The sequence below is a fragment of the Cheilinus undulatus genome, linkage group 16 (assembly GCF_018320785.1).
Source record: "Cheilinus undulatus linkage group 16, ASM1832078v1, whole genome shotgun sequence".
Taxonomy (NCBI): Eukaryota; Metazoa; Chordata; class Actinopteri; order Labriformes; family Labridae; genus Cheilinus; species Cheilinus undulatus.
In genome coordinates, this window is record NC_054880.1 from 37,201,238 (window position 1) to 37,224,455 (window position 23,218).

The window sequence follows — 23,218 nt, forward strand, 5'->3', positions numbered from 1 at the left end:
CCAATAAAATGATTTTTTTAATGCAGAAATGAGAAATGTTGGCCTTCTGAAATTTATGCTCATCTCTTCTCTTACTCATGACATTTTCTCAAAGATTCTCTATGGGGTTCAGGTCAGACCACTTGGCTGGCCAATCAAAAACAGTAATATCATAGTCAGAAAAAAAAAACAGTTTTTGGTAGTTTAGGCTTCACTGTGGGCAGTTGTCAAGTCCTGCTGGAAAAGGAAATCAGGATCTCCATAAAGCTTAAGATGAAAAAATGAAGTACTCTAAAATCTCCTGGCTGACTGTGGAAACTAAAAATAATGAACTTCAAGTACCTTGGGTTCTACGCATCTCTGATCTTCCTCCAGACTCTGAGACCTTATTGTCCAAATGAAAGGCAAAACTGACTTTCATCTGAAAACAAGACTTTGGACCACTGAGCAACAGTCCAGGTGAGAAGCTTGTATTGTTGTCTGTGGTTCATGAGTGGCTCAAGGTGTCGTCCTTTTTCTGGATCCGTCTGTGTGGTGGCTCTTGATCCACTGACTCCAGTCTCAGTCCACTCCCTGTGAAGCTCCCCTGAGTTCTTGAATCTGCTTTGACAGTCCTCTCAAGGCTGAGTTCATCCCTGTTGCGTGTGCACCTTCTTTTACAACACTTTTCCTTCCAGTAAACTTTCCATGAATATGCTTTGATACATCATCTGAGAACAGCCTGCCCTTTCAGCAGTGACCTTCTGTGGCTTACTCGCCTTATGGCACAACAGTCCAATCAGCAGTCTTCCCCATGATTGCAGTTGTGTGTGCTGAACCAGAGTGAGAGAATGAAGGCTCAGGAAACCTTTGCAAACTGGACTCTTCCAAAAATTCTAATATTGTGAGATAGTGGATTTTTGATATTCATGAGCTGTAAGTCACTTTTCATTAAGATTAGAATTTTAAAAAAGTCTTAAAATGTTTCATTTTGTATGAGATAAATCTAGAATACATGGAAGTTCAATTTCTTTAATTAAATCATGGAGAAAAAAAAATATTTTCAAGCTATTCTAATTTGTTGACATCAACTTGTACAGTGCTTAGTACCTGTACATTGCCTAGTTTTAATATTCACATTTATTTATAGGAAACAGGACTGAAAACACACATTCTGTGATATAAAAAATATTTATTAAAAATATTTTGTTTGAAATAGAAGCAAATTGCTGGGAATAGTCTGTGGAAAAATAAAAATAAAAATAGCACACTAAAACTGCAACTTTGTTGCATCTAATGTTCCCACACTGCATAAATGTTAGCTTCCACAAGAATTCATTAGTTGGTGGAAATGAATCCAAAACAATGTTGTCAAAAGCTGCTTTTTATTAAATTGGTGTAACACAGTAATAGGACACCAATGCCAGCAATCATACATAATTATAATGCCATGATTGTGTTTTTTTCTCCTGAAGCGTGTTATTTGAGTTTTAAGATGGATCAAGCGGCATTGGTTTGAAAACATTGATGCTTTTTAATGGTTTAACATTTGATTTCAGTTTTGTGTTTCGAGCTTGAAATGTACTACAACCTGGTTAGCTAATGAGAAACATGTACAGTGATTTTACCAAGTGTGAGGAGACTAAAGCAGTCATTACTGTAATGTAAACCTATAGGTCTTAAAAGGAACCCTGCATGATCAGACAAAGTCCTCTAAACGGATAGATAATTGTAACACTTACATGTATACTCAACAAAAACTCACTAGATATCTGCATTTCAAATTAACTCACCAGGGCGCAGCCATGTTTTAATCTGCACTGCACTCTGGGTAGTGTGGTTTCAGCGGTCCTTACCCCATAGCCTACTATTTCTATACATTATTTCTTTACATTCTGAACGTGATCACACTGTTAGTGAAATGAAAATCGTGAAGGGGTTACTCTGTAAATGGAGCTGACATAACAGTTTCTGTATTAGTGCCTACAATGTCTCACTGATCACCTGAACGCTTTCCCTCTTTATATTCAAATGAACACTTAGCTCCTTTCACCTTTCTAGCCTTTAAACACAGGAAATAATGGCCACATACCACAAACACAAGTGGTGATTAGCCAGACCTTTACCCCTGATTTTTGCTGTTAGCAAGAAACAGGGCATCTGAAAGATGGACTGGGCGATTTTGGCTAAATTCCGATATTAAAGACATGAACCAGGTTACCTAAAGCCTAAACAGAAACAATACCTCAGTATTTTGTGAATCATGCCATCAGAAAGGATTTATCTTGTGAGTTTTCTATATATATATACAGAGACTAACAAAATAAATACATCCATCCATTTGCTACACTGCTTATCCCATTTAGGTCACAGGGGCTGCAGAACCTATCCTAGCTGTCCTTGGTTAACAGGCAGGGTACACCCTGGACTGTTAGGGCTGGCATATAGTGGCAAACAACCTGGCCTGCTCACACATATGGTCAATTTAGAGTCAGCAATTAACCTAACCAGCATGTCTTTGGTGGTTGGAAGTCAGAGTACCTGGAAAAAACCCTGCATGCATGGGAGAACACAGCAGGGTTTAGTTGAGCAATGGCTTCCACTTAGTGTAGCATCTAGCTCGGCTGTAGCTTTAGTATAGCAGCATTTTTATCAGGACTGGAAATTTCTTTATACAAAAAAGAGCAAAGAACAGCATTGAAAGCTTTTCATGACAGTAAGCTGCTGTTGCTCTTTTGCTGACCTGTTTTGGCATGAGTTTGTAGGAGTTACAGAGGAAGACAGGGTGGTACTGTAAGCTGATAGCGATTAACTTGGATGTAGCTGCAGAAAAAAAACTGCAGTTTAATCAGACCTCATCCACATTTCTTTATTAAAACAAGAGCAAACAGCCACACTGTGAGCTCCTTGTGGCAGAGTGGACATTTTCGCTCTTCTCCTGATCGGCTTCAGCATAAATTTTATCCACATCATGCCCCAATGTTACAATACAGTAGTGTCTATCTGTCCATTTTCCTGGAGCTGAGTGTGCGTGCAACCTTACTTTGTCTCGACACACTGATTGGCCTGACATGAATGTGCCATTTTCTACACTGCATATGCCATTCATGGTAGCAGTGAGCTGGAGCTTATTGCAGACTAGAAGAGGTAGGTACACTCTGGACTAGTCGCCAATCAATAGGCACTAATACGGACACTATAATCAGCTTCATTCACCGTCTTTTTGCCTCTATGACTACATTTACTTTGATTTTCACTTCCCCAACAGTGTAATCTTGTCATACTATAAATATATAATGCATAGAAATAGTCTGTGGGCCCAGGACAGCTAAAGCCACACTACCCAGAGTGCAGTACAAACTAAAACATGTCAGTAAATCCAAATTTTTATCTACAGCTCTCTCAAAATGCAGAACTTTAGTGAGCTATGTTGTTCAATATACATATAAGAAATGAAAATATCTATCCAACATGGTGAATTTGTTTTATCATGCAGAGTTCCTTTAAAGTATTTGATGCTTTCATTGCATTGTGATCATTACTAACACAGATATGAGTCGAGTTATTGAATAAAAAATTCACACAGTGCTTAATCAAGCAGACAAGTATACATGATCCACATCGTGTTCGCCATCTTGCGTTAAAAGAAGCTGGCAAAAACAGTTCATACAGGCAGTTATCTTTAGACAGTTATGACTACAGTAACATACGGTTGATAAACAGGAATGGCAGTAGACTGTGATCAGTGATATGATCATGGGACAGCTTGAAAGAAAAACCTAAAGGAGTAGTGATGTAGTCAGTTAGTAGCCCAGAGATGTGCAAATGGTGCCCTGAAGTTTGGGCGTCTGTAAAAAGAACCTGAGAAAGTCAAAGAGTGTGTCTGTGTGTGTGCTAGCAGCACTACCTGTAAAGAAGACGTAAACCAGTGTTAAAATATGTTACTGTTCTGCAAGAACTACAAGATACAAAAATACAGCTCTGCATAACTTGCTCTTTCTGTCCGGGTAATGACTAAATACGACGGGACATGATTGTAAAATAAAGCATTAAAAACTGTACACAAAATATTTGTGCATTGCTGTAAAATCTGTAGTCACTCTTAATCCGACAAATTAAAATCCAACAAGCACCCACAAAGCCGCCCAACATCTCCAAAAGACAAAATACCTTTGCCATGCGACATTCCTCTGACCCTCACTACGCTACATCTACCCTTTTTTACGACATTTCTATGGGCTGACGATGCATGAATCATTACTCTATACTGTACAGTACCAATGCCTAGCCTTTATACATTCCTCTCTTTGTCAAACTACTTTTACACATATTCTAGCATCATCTACACTCGGTGTAATTGGTGTAAGAACATTGTTTTCCCCAGCATCTTCAAAATAAAAAAAATCAAGCAACAACTTGATTAAGACAAGCATATAAGACTTGTCAATAAAATTAAAATTAAATATACAATATTGGCGACACTAGTCTGTGCCCAATGTATTTATGTGGAATAGTGCTGATGGACTTAGTCCACCTATTGCAAACCTGTGCATTACTGTATCACTAGGATAGTAAATAATAATTGTATTCTACAACAATAACAGCCCGTGATGGCTGACTAAAAGCATGTTAAAAAAAGGCTGACTAAGTGGCAGGAACGCTTTTATAAAAAGTTCTTTCATCATTGTCTCAGCACTGATATCAGCCCTTTAGGAAAAGCTCCTTGAAGAGTGCAGAAACCATTAGAATCCCGCTACTGGTCTGCAGTTACTGAAGACATCCTCAAGGTGGCAGTAATGAAATACATGAAGAACTGGAATGTTAAGTCATGACTTGGCAGTGAGCAGCTGGTTTGTGATGCCCGCTAATGTTTCAGTGAGTATACACAAGCGTGCTTATGACAGTGGTGCTGCACATGCTAAATGCCATGTACATATCTGAGCATGCTCCTTCTGCATGTTGGCTCACTGCATGCACACACAGTTTGCTTAAAATTCAGAAGACATCCATGACGTTTACACTGGCTCCTGTGCGGTCCGTTCCTCTGCAGAGAGGACTCCTGCAGGGCTGAACACTGATCACATGGCCTCCTGCTCACTTCTAGCAGTCAATGTCTCTTTGCATTGTTTACAGTCAACATTTAACAACCTAAAAGCAGCAATTACAATCCATCAGTTCATGGAAGGAGGGCTTTTGTGCATTTTTCAGGGGAGTGAGAGAGCGACACTATCCTGACCCTCTCTATCGTTGCTTAAGATTTCCACAATGGCTATAAAAAGTATTTGCCCCCTCGCTGTAATTCATGGTTTATGCACACACAAAAAACAGCTGATTGAGCTTTTTTGACACTGGCTACACAAAAATTGGTCCCATATTTTTTTATGAATGGATCTAAATGACAGCTAATGATCCCTTTGTATTGTGACTTCATTTGTCAGTGTTTGGGCCAGCTGCTTTTGACACAAATAGTTACTAGTGGCCATCTGTGTGTAATAACAATGGAGTTTTCAGTTAATTGTGCCTGTCTCTGCAGGGCCAAACAATGGCAAGTTTAAGGTTATGATAAAAGAAAAACTTATGAGGTTATCTTTACTTAGCAAAAGCCAAAGGATGCCAGAGATGGTTAAAAAACACAACCTATCTTTAATAATGATATAGCGATGATAGTTCCTTATCTAAGATAGGAGATTCTGAGCTGACAAGGGCATATTTCTAGCTTCAGCAGAAATAAAGTGTTTAAATTAATTATCACACTTCAGTAGTTTTTCTTTTTACAAGCATGCAGGGTTATATGAAGACTCTGTGGTGATATTATGCCAAAATAAAGCCTTCCAAGCTACAACAATGCTTTCTAAAGCAAGCATTTTAACCAAAGACCAAAGATTAAGGGTAAAGTAAATGTAAACTGCAAAAGAAGTCTGCAAGGAAAATCTTCTCCACAGCAGCAAATGCAACCCTATCACTGTCAAATTGCCAAAGAACAATCTAGACGTTATTCAATGAAATGACGGTGGGACGCCGAGCGAACTGCTGCTCAGTGAAGCTTACAATACAGCTGAGCTTTAAACAGCAGAATGAAGGAAAACTGTAGGATCAAATGTGCAAATCTGCTGCAGATAAAAGTGAATATGTTCATGCTGCCTCTCCTCATCTTGAGTTTTTTTTTAATCACTTTGTGACCTTTCAATTTTATATGTTAAACTTTCATGTTAAATCTGTGCATCAGTGTCAAACAAGCTCAATGGAACATGGATTTAAACTAAAAACCCATGGAAAACTCCAAGGTGGCTGACTCAGTACTTTTCATAGACACTGTATTAATGATTAAGGGTCACAGGGCATTCTCAGGCACTCCTCTCCTCCATGGTGGGCTTGTTGCTTGGGATTGGTTGGGCCGCGTACACACTCCTACTGAGGCTATCCACACTTTGAAAGTACGGATGGCTCAGCGCAGCGAAGGCTGATATCCTCCTGGAGGGGTTGAAAGCGAGGAATTGCTACAAAGAAGAAAGCGAAACAGGAGATAAAATATAGAATAAATTAGATATAATGGAGATATTATGGTACAAAGACTATATGAGCACCATGATGAATTTGAAATTGTCAAAGGCTCATAATACCATTAAGAGGGCCCGTCCCTGCTCATCCATGTCTGGCACTAAGTCCTCTATTGGCTTTGGGGGCCGAGGGGTGAAGGCACTCTGTGGTAGGGCCACTTCCTGGGGCCAGTCTTCTGCTGAGGGTACCCCGACAACACTGAGGACGGATAATGTTGGTTAATGCTTTTACCAGCAGCAGAGACAGCATCCTTAAAACCTTCGTATAGACAAGCATTGCTTTGGCAACTGATGCTGTCAGTACTTTCAAGCTCCCTAAACTGCTAACAGGGCTGCTAAAAGATGGCAAAGATAATAAGAGTTATTTTCATTGATGGTACCATGGTTATTCATTGTTACATGTGTAGTGTTGCCATAAGGGGAAGCCACAGCCATGTAACAAATTCTGCCAGTTATTTTGAGTTTTTCCAGGGTTGTATCCTCAAAGCCAGAGTGGTTCAATATGACTGAGGTTGTTTTTCCTTTTTTTTGTAAAAACAGCTGCTTTTATGTCATCTTTTTAGCTCTCTTGCGTTTCATGGTTACCAACTCTTGTTTTCATTATTGTGGAAAACTAAAGTAATAATTGAAAGGTAAAACATGCAGAATTTTTGCACTGAAAAGTTTCCAAAAGTTCTTGAAACCAAAGAAACTCTTAATCTCGATAATTATATTGAGACATTGCTTGTTACGGCAGCTGTCATAACGGAGCCATCGTGTCAGACATATATTTATGATGTCATGGAATAGAGGTTTAACAGAGTAACCATTCGTACCTCAGTTTCGGGGTCATGATTTGGTACGGGTTTGGTTCATCAATAAAAAGGAACAAAGTCCTAGATTAGTAATTCTAGATTAGTGCAACAACTATCAGTGATAGTTGGTTCAGCCTGTGCTGTATTAAACATGAGACAAGAAAAGAGAAAATAAAAAAATATGCTAATTAAAAGCAAAACAGAAATTAACAGTCTTGTATCTCCTGATTTGAAAGAAAAACAAAATCATGTAATATGCTTATTAAAATGTCTGCATTTTAGAGTAATGTGTCATATTTATGATTTATGAAGAGTTCTGTGGAACCATCGGTGGTAAAAAGCCAATGCAACAGATGCTTGTGCAAAATCCTGAGTGAAAGAGCCCAGACTGACTCATGTAAACACAGGATGGGACGTTGCAGTGGAGACTGAGCACAGTGCCTAAAGTGCTTGTAGCTGCTGTTCTCTATTCCTACATGTCTGTGCATGGTCTTTAAAATATATTAGCATCAGTAATGTCTTCAACCATCTCAGCTTTCACCTCCAGAAGCTTTTTTGAAACAGCACAGAAATGAGTAGAGGGAGAAAAGACCAGGCCTTCTGTGCTTCACTTGGAGCTAACTTCTTGTTTTTCCGGCTTCCTCCCCTTCCTCGTTGAATGTTTAATAGAGGTTAGAAAAAACATACAAACATTACTGCCTCCTAGATTGGCGGGTAAGCACACTTATTCACTTCTTTTTTTTTTTAGGTAGTCAAAAGACGAAATGTCTGAATCTTGACCCCTGAATCAATGAATACATATACCCTTACACCCCAGCACAGAAACATTTGTATTTACGTGAAAGAAAGCTCATAGTGCAGTCAGACCTGCAGCTGGAAGCTGCCCTTATCTATGTTGTTGCAGCTCATTCCTGTTTTTTGGTGCTCATTTGTGTCTGACCACAACAATTCTCTGCCATCGCCCAAGCTCACCCCAACCGTATAGTTATCCAGCCATTATTTAGGTTACATGGATGAATTTCACATTGTAAGGGAGAAAAGCTGTTAAAAATGCCATTCCAGGTTCGCAATGTGTGCAATCCATAATGTTTTGGAAGTAGCTCATTGCGCAAACCAGGAAGGCCAATTTTAATCGTTTTTCTCCCTATATTTCTTCTTGTGACTGCTCAGCTGTCCTTGGTGCTGACCACACACAACAGGAATTCTGGTCCTAAACATTGAACATATTTCATATTTTTGATTTCAAGTCAGGGCGCCTCTGATCAGGTCAGAGAAGGACAAGCTAATCTCAACACACCAGAGGATAATCTGTCAAGATAATCTTCAGAACCATCAAATAGTCAGACCTTTGCGGACATTGGTCGGGGGGAGGGATTCAGCCCGACAATCAGCACCATTATTCCGTGGTGTGTGTGGCCTGCTTTAGTCCTCAAATTCCTCAGAAATTAATCGGGGAGAAATGCATTTAAGTTTTTTTCTCCCTTGAAAAAAACTCGTGACAGTTCATGAGCTAGTCTCATTTGATCACTTTCAAGAGATGTTGACCTGCAGGGAGGTTTGTCTGGCTGAAGATGTTCTGCCCCTAAAATTTTTGCAGCTCTTTTTTTTGGCAGAGGCAATTATTTGCACTTTTACTTTTTTGTTTTCCAAGTCCTTTAATGTGTCATAAAACGTATCTAGTATGAAGTTTGAATGAATTGCTGCTTGTTGTATGACAGAAACTTAGATAAGCTCACAAAGACACTTTTGAGAGTCTGAATCCCTACAAGTGTTTAATACAGTTTAAAGGGAAATAAAATACTTTATAAAGCCATTTTTCTGGGGAAAAAAAAACATTTAGGATGTCAGAACATTAATCAAAGGAAAATATACTTACTCAAAAATCTTTCCCAGCTGATCAACATCTGAGTTTCCTCGAAATAGCGGCCTAGGAAATAAAAAACAACATTAAGTCAGGTTTGCCTTTTATAATTGTCTAAACTTCTATATATAAAGTTGCACAAAACAATGCATATGTAAAGGAGTTAACTTATTTTCCCATTAAAATCTTTAAGATCTGCACATCCCAGACAAACAGCCCTGAGATAAAAGGTTCAAGCACGAGGCAAAGAGGAATGTGTGACCCTGATGTGAGCGTTTGAAGAAGCCACACACTCGCAGCCCCGTCTCATGTCAGGATTGTGGAGCGGAGTTGGTAGCACCGCTGATGAGGGGAAGGGAGAGAGGGAGGGGTGGGATGAAAGGAGGGAGGATAGCGGCGGCAGGCCTGCTGGTGGTTCGTGTGGCTTTGGGCCGTCTTTGGATGCCCGTGGGCGGCCCATGCCTGCGCTGGCATCCGCACAAATTCCAGTAGTCATCATCAGCACAAGGCTGCCGGCCGCCGCACAGCACAGAAAAAGCCTTTTTATCCCTTATGTGTGTGTGAGTCTGCTTTTCACTCATGTGTTGGAAAGAGGGAGGGAGAGGCGTGTGAAAGAAAAGTTGGACTATTCTAAAAGAGAAGGAGTTTGGGAACTAGATCGTCCTGCAGAGAGGAAACCAGGAGGTGTCAAAAATGGACCTTATGATTTCTTTTTTGGTCCCCTACTTTTTTATGGTGATTAGTCACCAGCAGATGTCAATGTAATGCAGGATAATGTCACTTATGTGCACTTGTGTCTCTGCATTCTGTTTCCAGGCCTGAGCACAGCTCAAGTGCTCCCCTCTTAACTGAAGTCAACAGACTGGCCGGCCACCATGTGCTCCCTGTGTTTTCCCACTTGCAGGAAGCTTTGCATAGCTCAACACCCACACTTTCCTACAGACACACAGACGGCTGGGAAATTAGTCACACAGGGGTATTTTTCACTTTTTCACTCTGATATCAAACTGTCACGTGCTTAAGCTCAGATGCGGGACTGACATACAGATTTAACATTTGACTATGAAAAAGGCTCACACCACTCATGCAGGACTTTCGGGGTGAAGCTCTGCGCTGAGGTTTTGAAAGCCATTTAAGATCAGACCAAACCAGTTCTGACTGTTGCAAAAGAAGTAGAAAAAATTCACCTACAGCAAAGTCATCGTGCCAAAACAAGTAGGGCTGATAATTCCAAGAGGTCCATTTTTAAACCTGGAGTGGTTTGTTGGTTTGTTGGAGAGGGATTCACATGCAGCCGGCCACTGGCATGCACACAGTCAACAGTGGTGCTAATGCTCATGTGCAAAGAAAGTAAGGGGGACTAAATCTGCACATTTAAGAGATTGCTTCCTGCTTTTGAGTTTCATGTGCACAAATATGTGCACAAATACGGATGGGAGGTAGTGGAAAAGACTGAGACGGGGTTGGGACAGAGAGCTGAGTCATGCTTCCCTTAGTGCCAGCTCTGTCCCTCATTCCACTGAGACAACCTCTGGAATGTGTGTGTGCATGTTCGCACGTGAGAGCGTCAATCAGTCTGGGTGGGAAACAGAAAGAGAGAGAAGAACTGTGTGCTTAAGCGTGCCACCTTCAGTTTGAAAAGTGCAGACATGAGTCTGTGTTGAGTTTGGATCTACTGTACCCGTATATCTGAGTGTGCGCATGCATGCATGCGTATGTTTGAGGCTTTATCAATTGAGTTGCAAACTGTGAGAAAGTCAACACGGATGTGGGACCTCTCCCAGTCCATTAACACAACGCGCTCAACCTTTTTGATAGGAGGAATGTCAACAAGCAGGCGCTCTCTCTTCCCCATTCACTCGAACCGTGACTCACCCTGACACCATCCCAGTCATGCAGATGCAGACTTGCATGATATTTGCTCACATTCCTTTGACGACAAGTTCCCAACCATTTTGGCTACAGTAGATACTCATTATGTTTCTTTTTTTCACAGTGTTGGTTGATGATGAAAGTGAAGAGCAGAGAGGAAGGCGCTCAAGGGGAAAACCTTTGAAGATTTTTTGAGTCATAAGAAAATAAGGTTTTAGGTTGGATTTGCACTTTTCTGACCTGCACGAGGTGACGCAGGGTGAACTGGGGCTGTCTCTAAAGTGGGGTGAATAGATTAATCCACTCTTGTACAGATGACATTTTGTTCTCATTCACTTTAGATACCAGCTGTTCTCAAAGTACTTAAAGCACCACTGGGCATGTCTGGATCGTTATACCAGAGCTGTCAACAATTGTAATCTCCAATTCAAACCAATAAACAGCGTTCTTCTCGTTGTCTCTTGTTCTGCACTTTCCCTCAATCATGCTTTCTCCTGCCTTCTTTCACCACTTCTCCCAGGTGCCCTTTAATCTCTAACAGGTGGCCTTTTAAAAAGCCACCTTAATCACCTGCAGAGAGCGAGTGAGCGAGCGAGTGAGAGGGTGAGAGAGAGTGTATGTTCTGTTCATGGCCATCAAAGGGCTCTGCTTCGCCTTCAGCCTCAAGGCAAAGCTGGACAAGTGCCAGATTGTGAAAACACACACACACAAACCAAAGCTTTTTACAGCTTATTGTGTCAGGGTGAGAGAAGTACCTTAACCTAGACAACACACACACACACACGGCTGACTGCTATCAGACGAGGACTGTCGTCCTCAGACTGTGTCTGTTATTTAAAGGACACTTTTATGAACAGGAGGAAGAACAAAACTGCACATAAACATTAAAACAGTTGCAGGGACTGGAGACTAGCTGTAGCTTTGTGCTGTTTATTAAGTCTTACAGTGGGTTTGGAACAAAGTACACCCAAGTTGCTTCAGTCAGTAGGTTTACATCCATGGTGAGGTCAAGCTACAGAGTTTCGATTAAGCAATTTAACATGAGTACTGTCCTTGTCCCTGTATACATGCACAGCAAGAAAACTGATTTATTGAAGGGACCTTGTTTTCAACTTCCATCGCAGTAAATGGTGATGTGTTCTATTTTCAGCTAGTTACTGTGGACCTACAACCAGTTGTAAGTCAAATGAGCTTGCGCAGTATGAATTCTTGCAGATATCTGATATGCTGATATTCACAAATTAATTTTAGCCAATACCAGAATTGAAATATAGTCAAGACCTTAAATTTGGCTATTAAAGTCTGCCTATATCAGCTGTAAATGCTGGCCATACTAACAAACAAGATGATGGAGTTTGAAATAAAAAGACCTACGTTAGCTGAGGTCTTTGATTATTCATCACAATTCTTTACAATTTTGTAAAGTGTAAAACGTTTTGGGTTTTAAGGACTTAAATTTGTTGATCCTCAAACTTTATTGTAACCTTGCAAAGCAGATGGCGAATCCATCTTGCAAAGCTCCCGTCTGAACCGTTAGGGCCCGTTTAGAAAGTGGCAGGACCAATCAGCATCAAGGTGCAGTACTTTCGGGCACAGTGGAGTCGTGACGTAAACAAGCAGTGATAAGAGGCCAGTGCAATTATGGTGGAAGAGCTTAGCGTGGATGCTGCTAAAGCGCCAGTTTTATCAGAACTTGACAACATTTCTTCGTTGAAATAACAACAAAGAACAGCAATGAGTTGTTTTGTTTTCAAAAACAACAAAAGTCGTGTACTGACATGTCTATAGTCGCCATGGTTTGCGTTATTCCTCAGTAGCTGCGCACGCGCACCTCGATAGCGGCTGCGTCACGTGTTTTGTTGCTCTGATTGGCCCGTAAAGATGTGACAGACAGAACGTTCACCCAATCACACTCCAAGTTTCTTTCAAATCCTCTACCCTTTCCCAAATGCTTAGTGTTAAAGGTTTTCCAGATGGATGTGTGAAATGAGTTCTCACCTTAGAAGTGAGTGAAATTATTGGTAAATAAAGCTTATTGATACCAAGACTTGGAGAATGAAAGACAGAGGTGGTGATATAAGAAAACGATGTTTGAAAGAAGCAAGTAATGGATTATCAATGGTGTTATACAAGTTAAGACTGAACGATTAGTCAATTTTTCAGCAGGTCTGCAGGTTAATCATAGATGCAGCTTTAACATGAAGGTCTGGTTCTGCACTTATAAAAGGATGGACGCGATAACAGTTTTATAGCAGTGGATAAAATGCAGCTTTAACACGAGCCAAGTCTGACATTCTCCAGGTGTTTAAAAGGACAAAGTGAAACAGCAACACTGGATGGTTTACATTGGAGCAGTCTCTTCACCTTGTGTCACCCCTGTGTCACCACAGCTTTTACGTTCCCCCTGTGTCTCACATGCAGAGCGTGGGTCGTTGTGCACCACTGTTTGCGGCTGTGCATGTTGGGGTTTGAGGACGGTTGGGGAAGGAAGCATAAATTATAGGCAGGGCTGCTCCCCCTGGCACTCTGCCCTACCTCAGAAAGTCTGTTCTTATCTGCTGTGAAGCACACCACTACAGGCTGGCTCTACCCCAGTTCACTGATCATTACACGACAGTTATACATGCCTTAGCACATGACTATTAATATTAGATTGATGTGTTGATGATAAAGTATGTCCTTAGGTGCTGGAAAACTTCCTTCCTTTCACAGTCGGGCAGTTTAATACTTTCTTTTTAAAGAAACAGTCCGTTATTAGCTCGGCTCTCCAGCATGTTGAGTTCGTTAGACCACAAACTGACAAATACCTGTACCAAGAAGCAGAATCTAGACTCGCATGGCGCAACCACAGCAGGCAGCCTGTCATTACTGTTATGGTTTGATAAGCCAACTGAAATGTGATTGCTCAAAAAGCATCTGACAGGTGTTATTACATGAGAAGTTAAAGAAACAGACAAATAACTGATTCTTTTAAGATGGCTGCTTATTCATCTGAGGCATAAAAACCCCCTCAAAAAACAGGTTCCTAAATAACATTTAGGGAACACAGATAAGGAACAACTCATCAGACTTTCTGTTTGACATCACCATTCAAAAGGAAAACCCCTGTGTAGAAAGAATCAGCCTTTAGTGGCACTAGCTAAATATATCCATACTTTCTAAATATATACCTGGTCACAAGGATATGAGCATGTGAGTGTGTATTTACAGTGTTTACATCCCTGTAGGTCACTGATCATTATCTGTTCTTTTAATAGTAAATGTGGTAAACCCATCAGTAAAGGGGGCAGGTTCACTGCATGACCTCCTACTACTGATAAAGGGCCTGTAGAAGGACAGCAGTGTGTAGCACATGGTTAAGCCCTGGTTCAGGCCTTAGTTTGATATTACTACACAAATTTAACCCTCAGGTCACTTCGGATGAAGTGTGCTCTGCAAACTAAAAGAAGTAAAATGAGTTCTAAGTTCTCCACTTGAATCTTTCCCCTACTTTAAATTACTCTAAAAATGTTCAGCCCTGGAATGAAAGTCATACTGAGCTGAAACCAAGTCATTTCACACATATCAGCCCAAAATAAACACACTAAGATCAATATAGCAGCTGAGGGGCAGTTTTCATGTAACATGGACATTATGCCGATGCCTGTCAGTGAGTGTGTGACCGTTTTTTTATCATGTTACACCACATGAGTGAGTTGCAGAGGTGCAATGTTAGTGTGATTCAAGGGTAAAAAACACAAGCAAGGAGGATACTAAAAAGGATGAATGAGAGAATTGTAAATAAGAAAATAATCATGAGTAGCTATTAAGTGTGCCAACTATTTCAGTGCCAAATAAGGGACTAGATTTTTGTTTTAAGCTCAGCAAACCCAGGATGTTTATAATGCATGACGGTATTGTAAATGAAAGAAATGCAAATTTGATCTGCCTTTGACACCTATGCTATTCTTTAAACCAACAATGTGTGTCTCCTGGACTTTTTGTCTTAAAATGTTTGTGAAACATCAACCCTGTGGTGAGCATCCTTTTGTTCAGGACAACCTGGGCCTTAAGAATAGGTTTGCTGCAGTAATGTCACTTGAATTTTTAAAAAGCTATGGGACATGAAGGACAAAAAAAAAACTAAACAGGAATAAAAACTCCAAGATTTTTATGTGTGGCACACAGTTAACAATAACGACTAAGAGTTTTCTGCACAAACTTGTACTCCCATCTCTTTAGGACCAAAAAGTGAAAAAAAAAATACTTCTGTGACAAAAAGTCTTCAAAACACATAATACAAAAAAGTCTTTGCGCTTTTCGGAATTTGAGTCAATATTTAAAGCAGTTCCTGTCTGCAGTGACTCTGACGGACAGATCACAGTCTCTCTGTGTCTCCTCTCTGAGTCATTCAGGCTCTCTTATTCAGTTTCAAAGTGTTTGCACTGGTGCTGCAAAGCATGACATGACGACAGATCAGCCTGCCATTGGTTGTCACAGCCCTGTGACAATGCATCGTGGGATATGAACAGGCAATATGGTGACAGTATTAACTGTTAGCAGCAGGAACAATCAGAAATTGGATGATAAAATACATAAAGAGATGTCCAATATTGGCGTTACTGGTGTGGATTTAATCTCGAAAGACCACAGAATGTCAGCAAAAAACCTGTAAGAGCTTCAAAGGCGCTGATATCATCCTTAGAATGGCACAACGGAGAGTATCAGAGGAAAAAAAAGTAAGTGGCTATGACTTATGGTTCAAAAGTTATTTAACTTTAAATAACACGTGTCTCTTCCTGTGGTATACAACAATGCTGGCCACAGGTACTATTCCTAATAAACTAGGGATGTTCCTAGGTGTCCATTTCCCTGTTCGGTTAAATGCCAAGTTAAATTCCCTTTAACCAACTAGTCTAAAGAGAAGAAAATACATAGAAAACAGTCAAATTAATCACAGGGTCTTATCGGGTGTGATGTGAGCCTGGTATACTGTGTAGAGTGTAGCTAACATTAGCAGCTAGCTCCGCCAGCAGTGCTTTGATATGCGGCTTCTTCTTACTTCAGTTGACATACATACCACTTCATTTCCATTTATTACTTAAAAAACTGTCATACCACGCTGTTCCTGAGGCATGCTAACTGCTAAGCTTCTCATATTTACATCTGCTAAAGTGACAGGGGAAAGCTCAGACACAAAGGCAGTGGCATTTTACTGAAGCTACATTGGCTTCTAGTGGTGGGAGATTCATCACAGTTTAAAAGAGCATTAGAGACTGGGGTTTAAAGCTTGTCTTCATGAAAAAAATATACGTAATTAGTTTAACTGACTCATAAATCTCGCAGTGGCCAACGAATTACCGTGCACCTCCCTATAATAAACCTCTCTATCTCCCAAAAAAGCTTCACAACTGAAAAATGATACCAGAGAACTCCATCTGACAATGACATACAGTGCTTGACAAATTTATTAGACCACCACTCAAAGTAAGGTTTATGCCACAGCTGCCCTAAATTAACGGCATTTGGTAATTACCAAAATCATTTTTATGTTTCTGCAATGGTTAATACACCAATATGTAGAAGCTCTTTAACCAAAATGATATTTTTAATGCTAAAATATAATCATTAATGTTACCCATGAATTTTCAAATTGACTGATTTACAAAAAAACTGAAAAAATAGTAAAGCACATTAATATTTCTTGATTAATATGTCAAATTATAGTAATTTACTTGCATTCCTGAGTGGTTGAATGTTATGCTTGATTAATTTCTGACTCCTCAGAGAAGCCTAGTGAGCATTAAAGCACTTCATGACGCTGGATGGTCTCTGAGACAAATATGACAGGTGGTCTAATAAATTTGTTAAGCACTGTACCTATAACAAAAAGTTAATAAAATCAGGTGCAAATTGTTCAGATTCTTCCCTGGGACGAGAGAACAGTTCCTGGTCCCCGGTCTTTTTGCCCAGCAGAGAGAATTCCTTACAATGCAAGACACATTTTACAAATGTTTGAAGTTTTGATCAGCTTTGTGCTGCACCTGCACCAGATATGTTTGGTGCATATATAATGCTTCTCTTTAAGAGCAATTTTGTCATTACCTGGTGCCACAAATGCTAGAATGCTTGAACCTTTTGCTTTCCTGGCCCTGTTGTCTATCACTGTAGCAGCATGCTGTGATGCTCACTTTTCCTTCGTGGCCTGTCAACTCTCCCGATGGCACAAAGTGCAGAGAGCTTTCATTGATTAGCCAGTTACAACAGCCCTTGTTTTAGCTGTGAAGTGTTTCCTTTTCTGTGGGTTTATCAGTTTTTAATCCAAATTTGTACCCTATAGCTGAACAAAACTGCCCCTAAATGAAACTTATTTAAGTGGGACTGGGGCTGTGATTGACTGACAGGTGCCACTTGACTGACGTCTTCAATGCATGTTGGGCTACAGGCCCATGTCAGAAGATCTGATCTAGGATCAGCAAAATGTTGTCTTGACAGATAAGTAATGTCAAATCAAGGGACAAGGGGCATCACGCTAGGGAAAAAGACATTTTTTTAAACAACATCTCCAAACGCCTGGCTACCATCCTGACTTCCATGTCTGGTAACACTCCACTCTACAAAAAAGGTGAGGCCAGGACCTGAAACTGCAGCTGACACTGATGATTGTAGCCTCTGTATGTGGGATGTCTGCTCTACCAGCTGAGCCCAATCAGTGCCAAAAGTTAATTCTGTTTTATCTGCAGCTCTCACCTTCTCCTGAACATCTCGGCGAAGATGCAGCCGACGCTCCACAGGTCCACTGGTGTGGCGTAACTGGACTGGAGAAGCACCTCGGGCGCCCTGTACCACAATGTCACCACCTGGAATACACAACCAGAGCAGAAATCTGTTTAGAAAAAGGTGAAGTGATACCCACTGTACACACAAAAAGGAAGAGAGACTTGTGAAGAGATGGCATGCAACTGTAGTTAGAAACTTATTATAAAAGCCAACACATGAAAATATAGAGGGTTTAAAAGGAGCCTGAACCCATAAATACAGCTCGAGACACAAGGGCATGTACTCCTTAGGATCGTTCTCAGTTTCACTACACCTAAGGTACCCCAGCAGCCATTTTGTGCCACTTCCCTTAATTCAGGGTTTCTAAATTCGTCCCTGTTAACTCTATCGGGAGCTCTGAGTGTGTGTGTGCAGTCATAACCTACAGGAAAGCAGCAGCATTGTTAACAGCTACAGTAGGGAAAGCCTCCAGACAAAACTCAGTGACCCTTAGTAAGAGAGTGGACTGCTTCCAGGTGCTTTCCTAAACTCCAGATTTTTCCAACAGCTTTTGGCTGCAGTTCCTCTCTCAGGCACTGCAGAGAGCTTATCTGGACCGTAGAGTCTGAGGCAAATGTTTGTAAGCATAAACAGTGTGCTGTCACTTAGACATCTTTATTAACAGTTTTGGACTCTGTGTGGGAGAACTGGGAAAGGACACACTAATCTTTTAGATGTTTTTCATATGTCTCTTGGTGTAATAGTAGAGCAATGATCTTCACTGTCTAGAAATGAGAGATTATAAAGAGAATAGGGGGAACTTAAGTGCATATGCAAGGACCTGAGAGGCCACTTTCAGTCAGCAGACAAGTACCTATTAGATAGAAGCCTTTTTTGTGGAGAAGACATGTTTTTGTTTTTGAATAGTTTCAGCATTACATGAACTTTTATTATCTTTTATCTTTTAAGAGATACAGTTTGGTTTATAAATACTTCAATGTTTTTGAAAAAATTGCTGTCAAATGTGTACTAATCCTTCATAATCTCTAGGGCCAAGTTTTTTAAAGCTAATCAGATCGGATAATTGCTATTGGATATAATTAAACCTAAATTCAGAAGGAATGGCTAACAAGCAAATATAGGATAAGATAATCAATTTTTAGCCTTTAATATAATGAAATTGTCAGTTTGTGTACATTAAAACCTGAATAGGATTAAAATAACTGTCTTAAAGAAATATCAAGATTATCCAACAGCCAGGAAAGATCTTAATTCATGCTATATGTGGGGCAAAAAACACAATATGCAGTTCATTCAGAAAGTAGTCAGACCCCCCTTCACTTTGTCAATCATGTTATGATGCAGCCTGATACTACAGTAGAAAAAAAATTCTCTCAATAATCTATACTTAGTACCCCATCATGACAAGGTGAAAAAAAGAATGTTTCTGAAAATACATGAAAAAGGAAAAACTGAAATATCACATTGACATAAGTATTCAGAGCCTTTGCAAAAACACTTGAAAATTAGCTCATGCTCCTCCCACAAATCTGGGCTTTATGGCAGAGTGGCTAGATGGAAGCCAACTTATAGTTTATGTGGAGTTTTTTGCAAATTCCATGTAAGCTTTGTGTGTTTTGCACTGAGAGTCTTCCATCTAGCCACTCTGCCATAAAGCCCAGATATGTGGAGGGCTGCAGTGATGGTTGTCCTTCTGGAACTTTGTCCCATCTCCAAACAGGATCTCTGGAGCTCAGCCAGAGTGACCATCGGGTTCTTGGTCACCTCTGTTACTAGGACTCCTCTCCCTTATCACTCACTTTGGGAAGAGGCGACCAGCTCTTGGAAGAGTCCTGGAGGTGCCTAACTTCTTCTTCACTGTGCTCTTGGGACCCACATCTGTGCCTGTCAACAATCCTGTCTCTGAGTTTTGCAGGCAGTTCCTTTGACCTCATGGCTTGGTTTTTGCTCTGTGCATCTGTGAGGCCGTCTATAGAGAAGTGTGTGGGCTTTCCACATCAGTTCATCAGTATAATTTATCACAGGTGGACTCCAGTCAAGGTGTAGAAACATCGCAGCAATGATCAAGATGAATGGGAGGAACCTTAGTTAAATTTACAATGTTTTGCAAAGGGTCTGAATACTTATATCAATGTGATATTTCAGGGTTTTTTTATTTTTCTTTAATTTTTAAAAATGTCTAAAATTCCATTTTCACTTTGTCATGATGGAGTGCTGAGTGGAGATTAATGAGAATAAAAATGAATTTAAATGACTGTAGCAACAGGCTGAAACAATAAAATTTTTAAAGTGAAGGGGGTCTTAAATTGCAAACTGAATACGATGGCGTCACATCAGGACCACATGAGGTCTGGAGAATAAAACGATTTTTTTAAATCATAGATTGATTCCCCACTGCGTGTACAAACCAAAATAATGGGTCACTTAAAGCAGTTTTGAGGAACTCAAACATGTTGGTTGATTCTGGTCCCACCAACAGACAAAAAATGTTGTAAATCTCAATTACAGCACTAATGGATTTTCCTTTAAAGAAATAATGAGTCAGTGTTAATATGTATATTACAAAGAAAAAGAAAAAGCTACAGTTGCCTGAGGACGTCTATTTTATCACATTTCTTTTCAACAATCTGTTGAAGGTTTAGCTGGATTATCTGATCCTTGATAGAAAAAGTAGATCACATATCCAGATCATTCTATACTCAACATTTTAAAAAGCTGAGCCCAAAGTAAGTTCACCTAACTTTGGGGATCCTGCAACATTTCCTGTAGTGTCATCATTATGAGTATATTTCCTTAAACCTATCCAGTTACAGCTAAATGAATATCATCAACATAACCTTTGATAGCATGCTAGCAGGATACTCAAACAAAATATTATTTGATAAACATCTAAATGATAGATTTAAGACTACACTAAGCTAGCATGTTAAAATGAGCATTTAGCTGGAATCCCAGCTGTGTTCAAATCTGGTCCAGTCCAGAATAGCTACAGCAAAGTCAGACTGACCGAATTTTACCCTGAGCTGGAATTCTTAAGCAAAGCGGTCAGAAGAGAGTGATAAGAGGAATAAAAAGTTCAGTCACATTTTTTCCTCTAAACTGAATGGCACTATTAATAGAGCCGGGGGCTGCAGATGTGTGATACTTTCTCATCTCTTGCTTCCTGCTTTAGTGGAAATATAAAGGAAGTTGAGGCTAGTTGGCTGAGATGTGTCAGCTGAGCAACGTGACCAGAAATGAGACATGCATAGAGAATGAAGAGAATGACTGTTTGGGTCATTGAAGACTTTTGAACAGAGAAACCTCAGAGAAAAATCATGAATGGAAGTGCACAGCTGCTGATAAAGTCAGGAAAGGAAATGTCACTCTTTTTTTGCAAACTGGAAAATTCAGAGCTGTGTTTCTGTTATTTTTGTAGGATTTATCAAATCTTCTGTGCTTACTCAACTGTAAGCGACCAGCTACCAAACACTCAAACGTGTTTCCTTTTTCAAATATGCAATGATGCATCACTGACAAATGGTCCAATCCAAATCTTTTAGCAGCTGCAGACCTAAAATGCATGTGACTTCATTGTACTGCAAAGTTTGCAACCCTGCAAAAGCAAGAGCCAAGACTTCCATGAACACTCAGAAACAGCTAGAGCCTTCTAGGAAGAACCACAGACCCAGAGCTAAAGGTTGCATCCGCTTCATAGTTATTCGAAAACCTACCCACAACTGCAGATTAAGACTTATATCACACGCATGCACTCGCAGATACACACAGGAAGACAGATGATCTAAGATTTATCACAATCTGAAGTAACAGCCTGACTATTCCCACTTTAGGAACTCTTTTCTGTATCTAATTGTCTCATGGGTTTTGTTTGCACTTCAGGTCAAAACTGTTGTTTTTCTGTTTCCCCCTTTTCTGTCAATGAAATTGAAAAAGGCAAACAATATATTAATAAGCCTCTCAGGACTCTCACTTCCTTTCTCAATGACACACACCCCGAGTCTGCTTGTTCCGACTCTGGGCATGCTTCTTTCTCAGACATACAGTGATCAACAAATTTATTAGACCACCTGTCATATTTGTCTCAAAGACCATCCAGCATCATGAAGTGCTTTAATGTGGACTCTTTCATCTTCAGTGAGCTCTCCACATTTTACCATTTTGGACAGGAATGAGGGTTTTCAAACTGAATTCACCCAAATTTGAGCCGGCTCACTGGGCTTCTCTGAGAAGTCCGAAATTAATCAAGCATAACATTCAACCACTAAAACTTTTTTTCTGTCCAGGAATGCAAGTAAATAACTATAATTTGACATATTAATCAAGAAATATTAATGTGCTTTAATATTTTCAGTTTTTTTGTAAATCAGTAAGTTTGAAAAATCATGGAAAACAATAATAATAATTATATTTTAGCATTAAAAATATCATTTCGGTTAAAGAGCTTCTACATATTGGTGTATTAACCATTGCAGAAACATAAAAAATGATTTTGGTAATTACCAATGCTGTTAATTTAGGGCAGCCGTGGCATAAACCTTACTTTGGTTAGGGTTAGGGTGGTCTAATAAATTTTTTAAGCACTGTATGTAGACTACTGTCCTCTCAAAGCTGAAGCAAGCATGGCTACTGAAGAAAACATTAACTTTTATTTTCAGTAATTCATTAAGTGCCATAAGAGTAGTCTCTGGGTTGCCTTAAAATTGTGAGTAGACTGAGATAAACAAATAATCAAAGTAAATCTATACCAGTCATGCTGACTTGTAGTGGTGTCAAGGTGACCATCCATATCCAGCAGTTTCAGCACAGGACCTTATACATGGAGGACATGCACCAATCCAAACAAGTGCAGAAAAAATGTACATCAAATCTGAGTTCCTACATGGACCAGAAAGTGGGAGTGCAACCCCACATCACTGATGCACACACATACAGGGCATTTGGAGCGTATCAGACCCCTTCACTTTGTCATTTTTGTTAGGTTGCAGCCTGATGCTTCAGCGAAAAAAATCATTTATATTCTCTTTATTTCACACTCAATACGCCATCATGACGAAGTGAAAACAGAATTTTTTATTTTATGTTTTTTTTTGCAAAGTTGTTAAAAATATAAAACTGAAATACCACATTGCATAAACACTTGAAATTTAGCCCACATTCCTCCCATTTCTCTGGCTCTTTCCTGAGATGTTTCTACACTTTCACTGGAGTCCACTTGTAGTAAACTGAATTAATTGGACATGATTTGGAAAGGCACATGCCTCTCTGTAGACGGCCTCACAGCTGACGATGCATATCAGAGCAAAAACCAAGCCATGAGGTTAAAGGAACTGCTTGTAGAGCTCAGAAACAGGATTGTTGCAAGGTTCCGATCTAGGGAAGGCTACAAAAACATTTCTGCTGCACTGGTGGTTCCCAAG

At 40.0% G+C, this 23,218-nt stretch overlaps 1 protein-coding gene across 2 annotated transcripts in view; it reads right to left on the reverse strand.

The window, feature by feature from the left end:
* Positions 1-3,568: 3,568 nt before the first annotated feature.
* cdk6 (cyclin-dependent kinase 6) overlaps positions 3,569-23,218 on the reverse strand; it is a 56,591-nt gene continuing 36,941 nt past the window's right edge. For both annotated transcript variants that reach the window (XM_041808692.1, XM_041808693.1), the window contains exons 5-8: positions 17,772-17,881; positions 9,186-9,236; positions 6,579-6,714; positions 3,569-6,455 (exon numbers count right to left, since the gene is read on the reverse strand). In XM_041808692.1, coding sequence (XP_041664626.1) covers positions 6,303-6,455; positions 6,579-6,714; positions 9,186-9,236; positions 17,772-17,881 — 450 coding nt within the window. In that variant the 3' untranslated portion in view covers positions 3,569-6,302. The remainder of the gene's footprint in view (positions 6,456-6,578; positions 6,715-9,185; positions 9,237-17,771; positions 17,882-23,218) is intronic.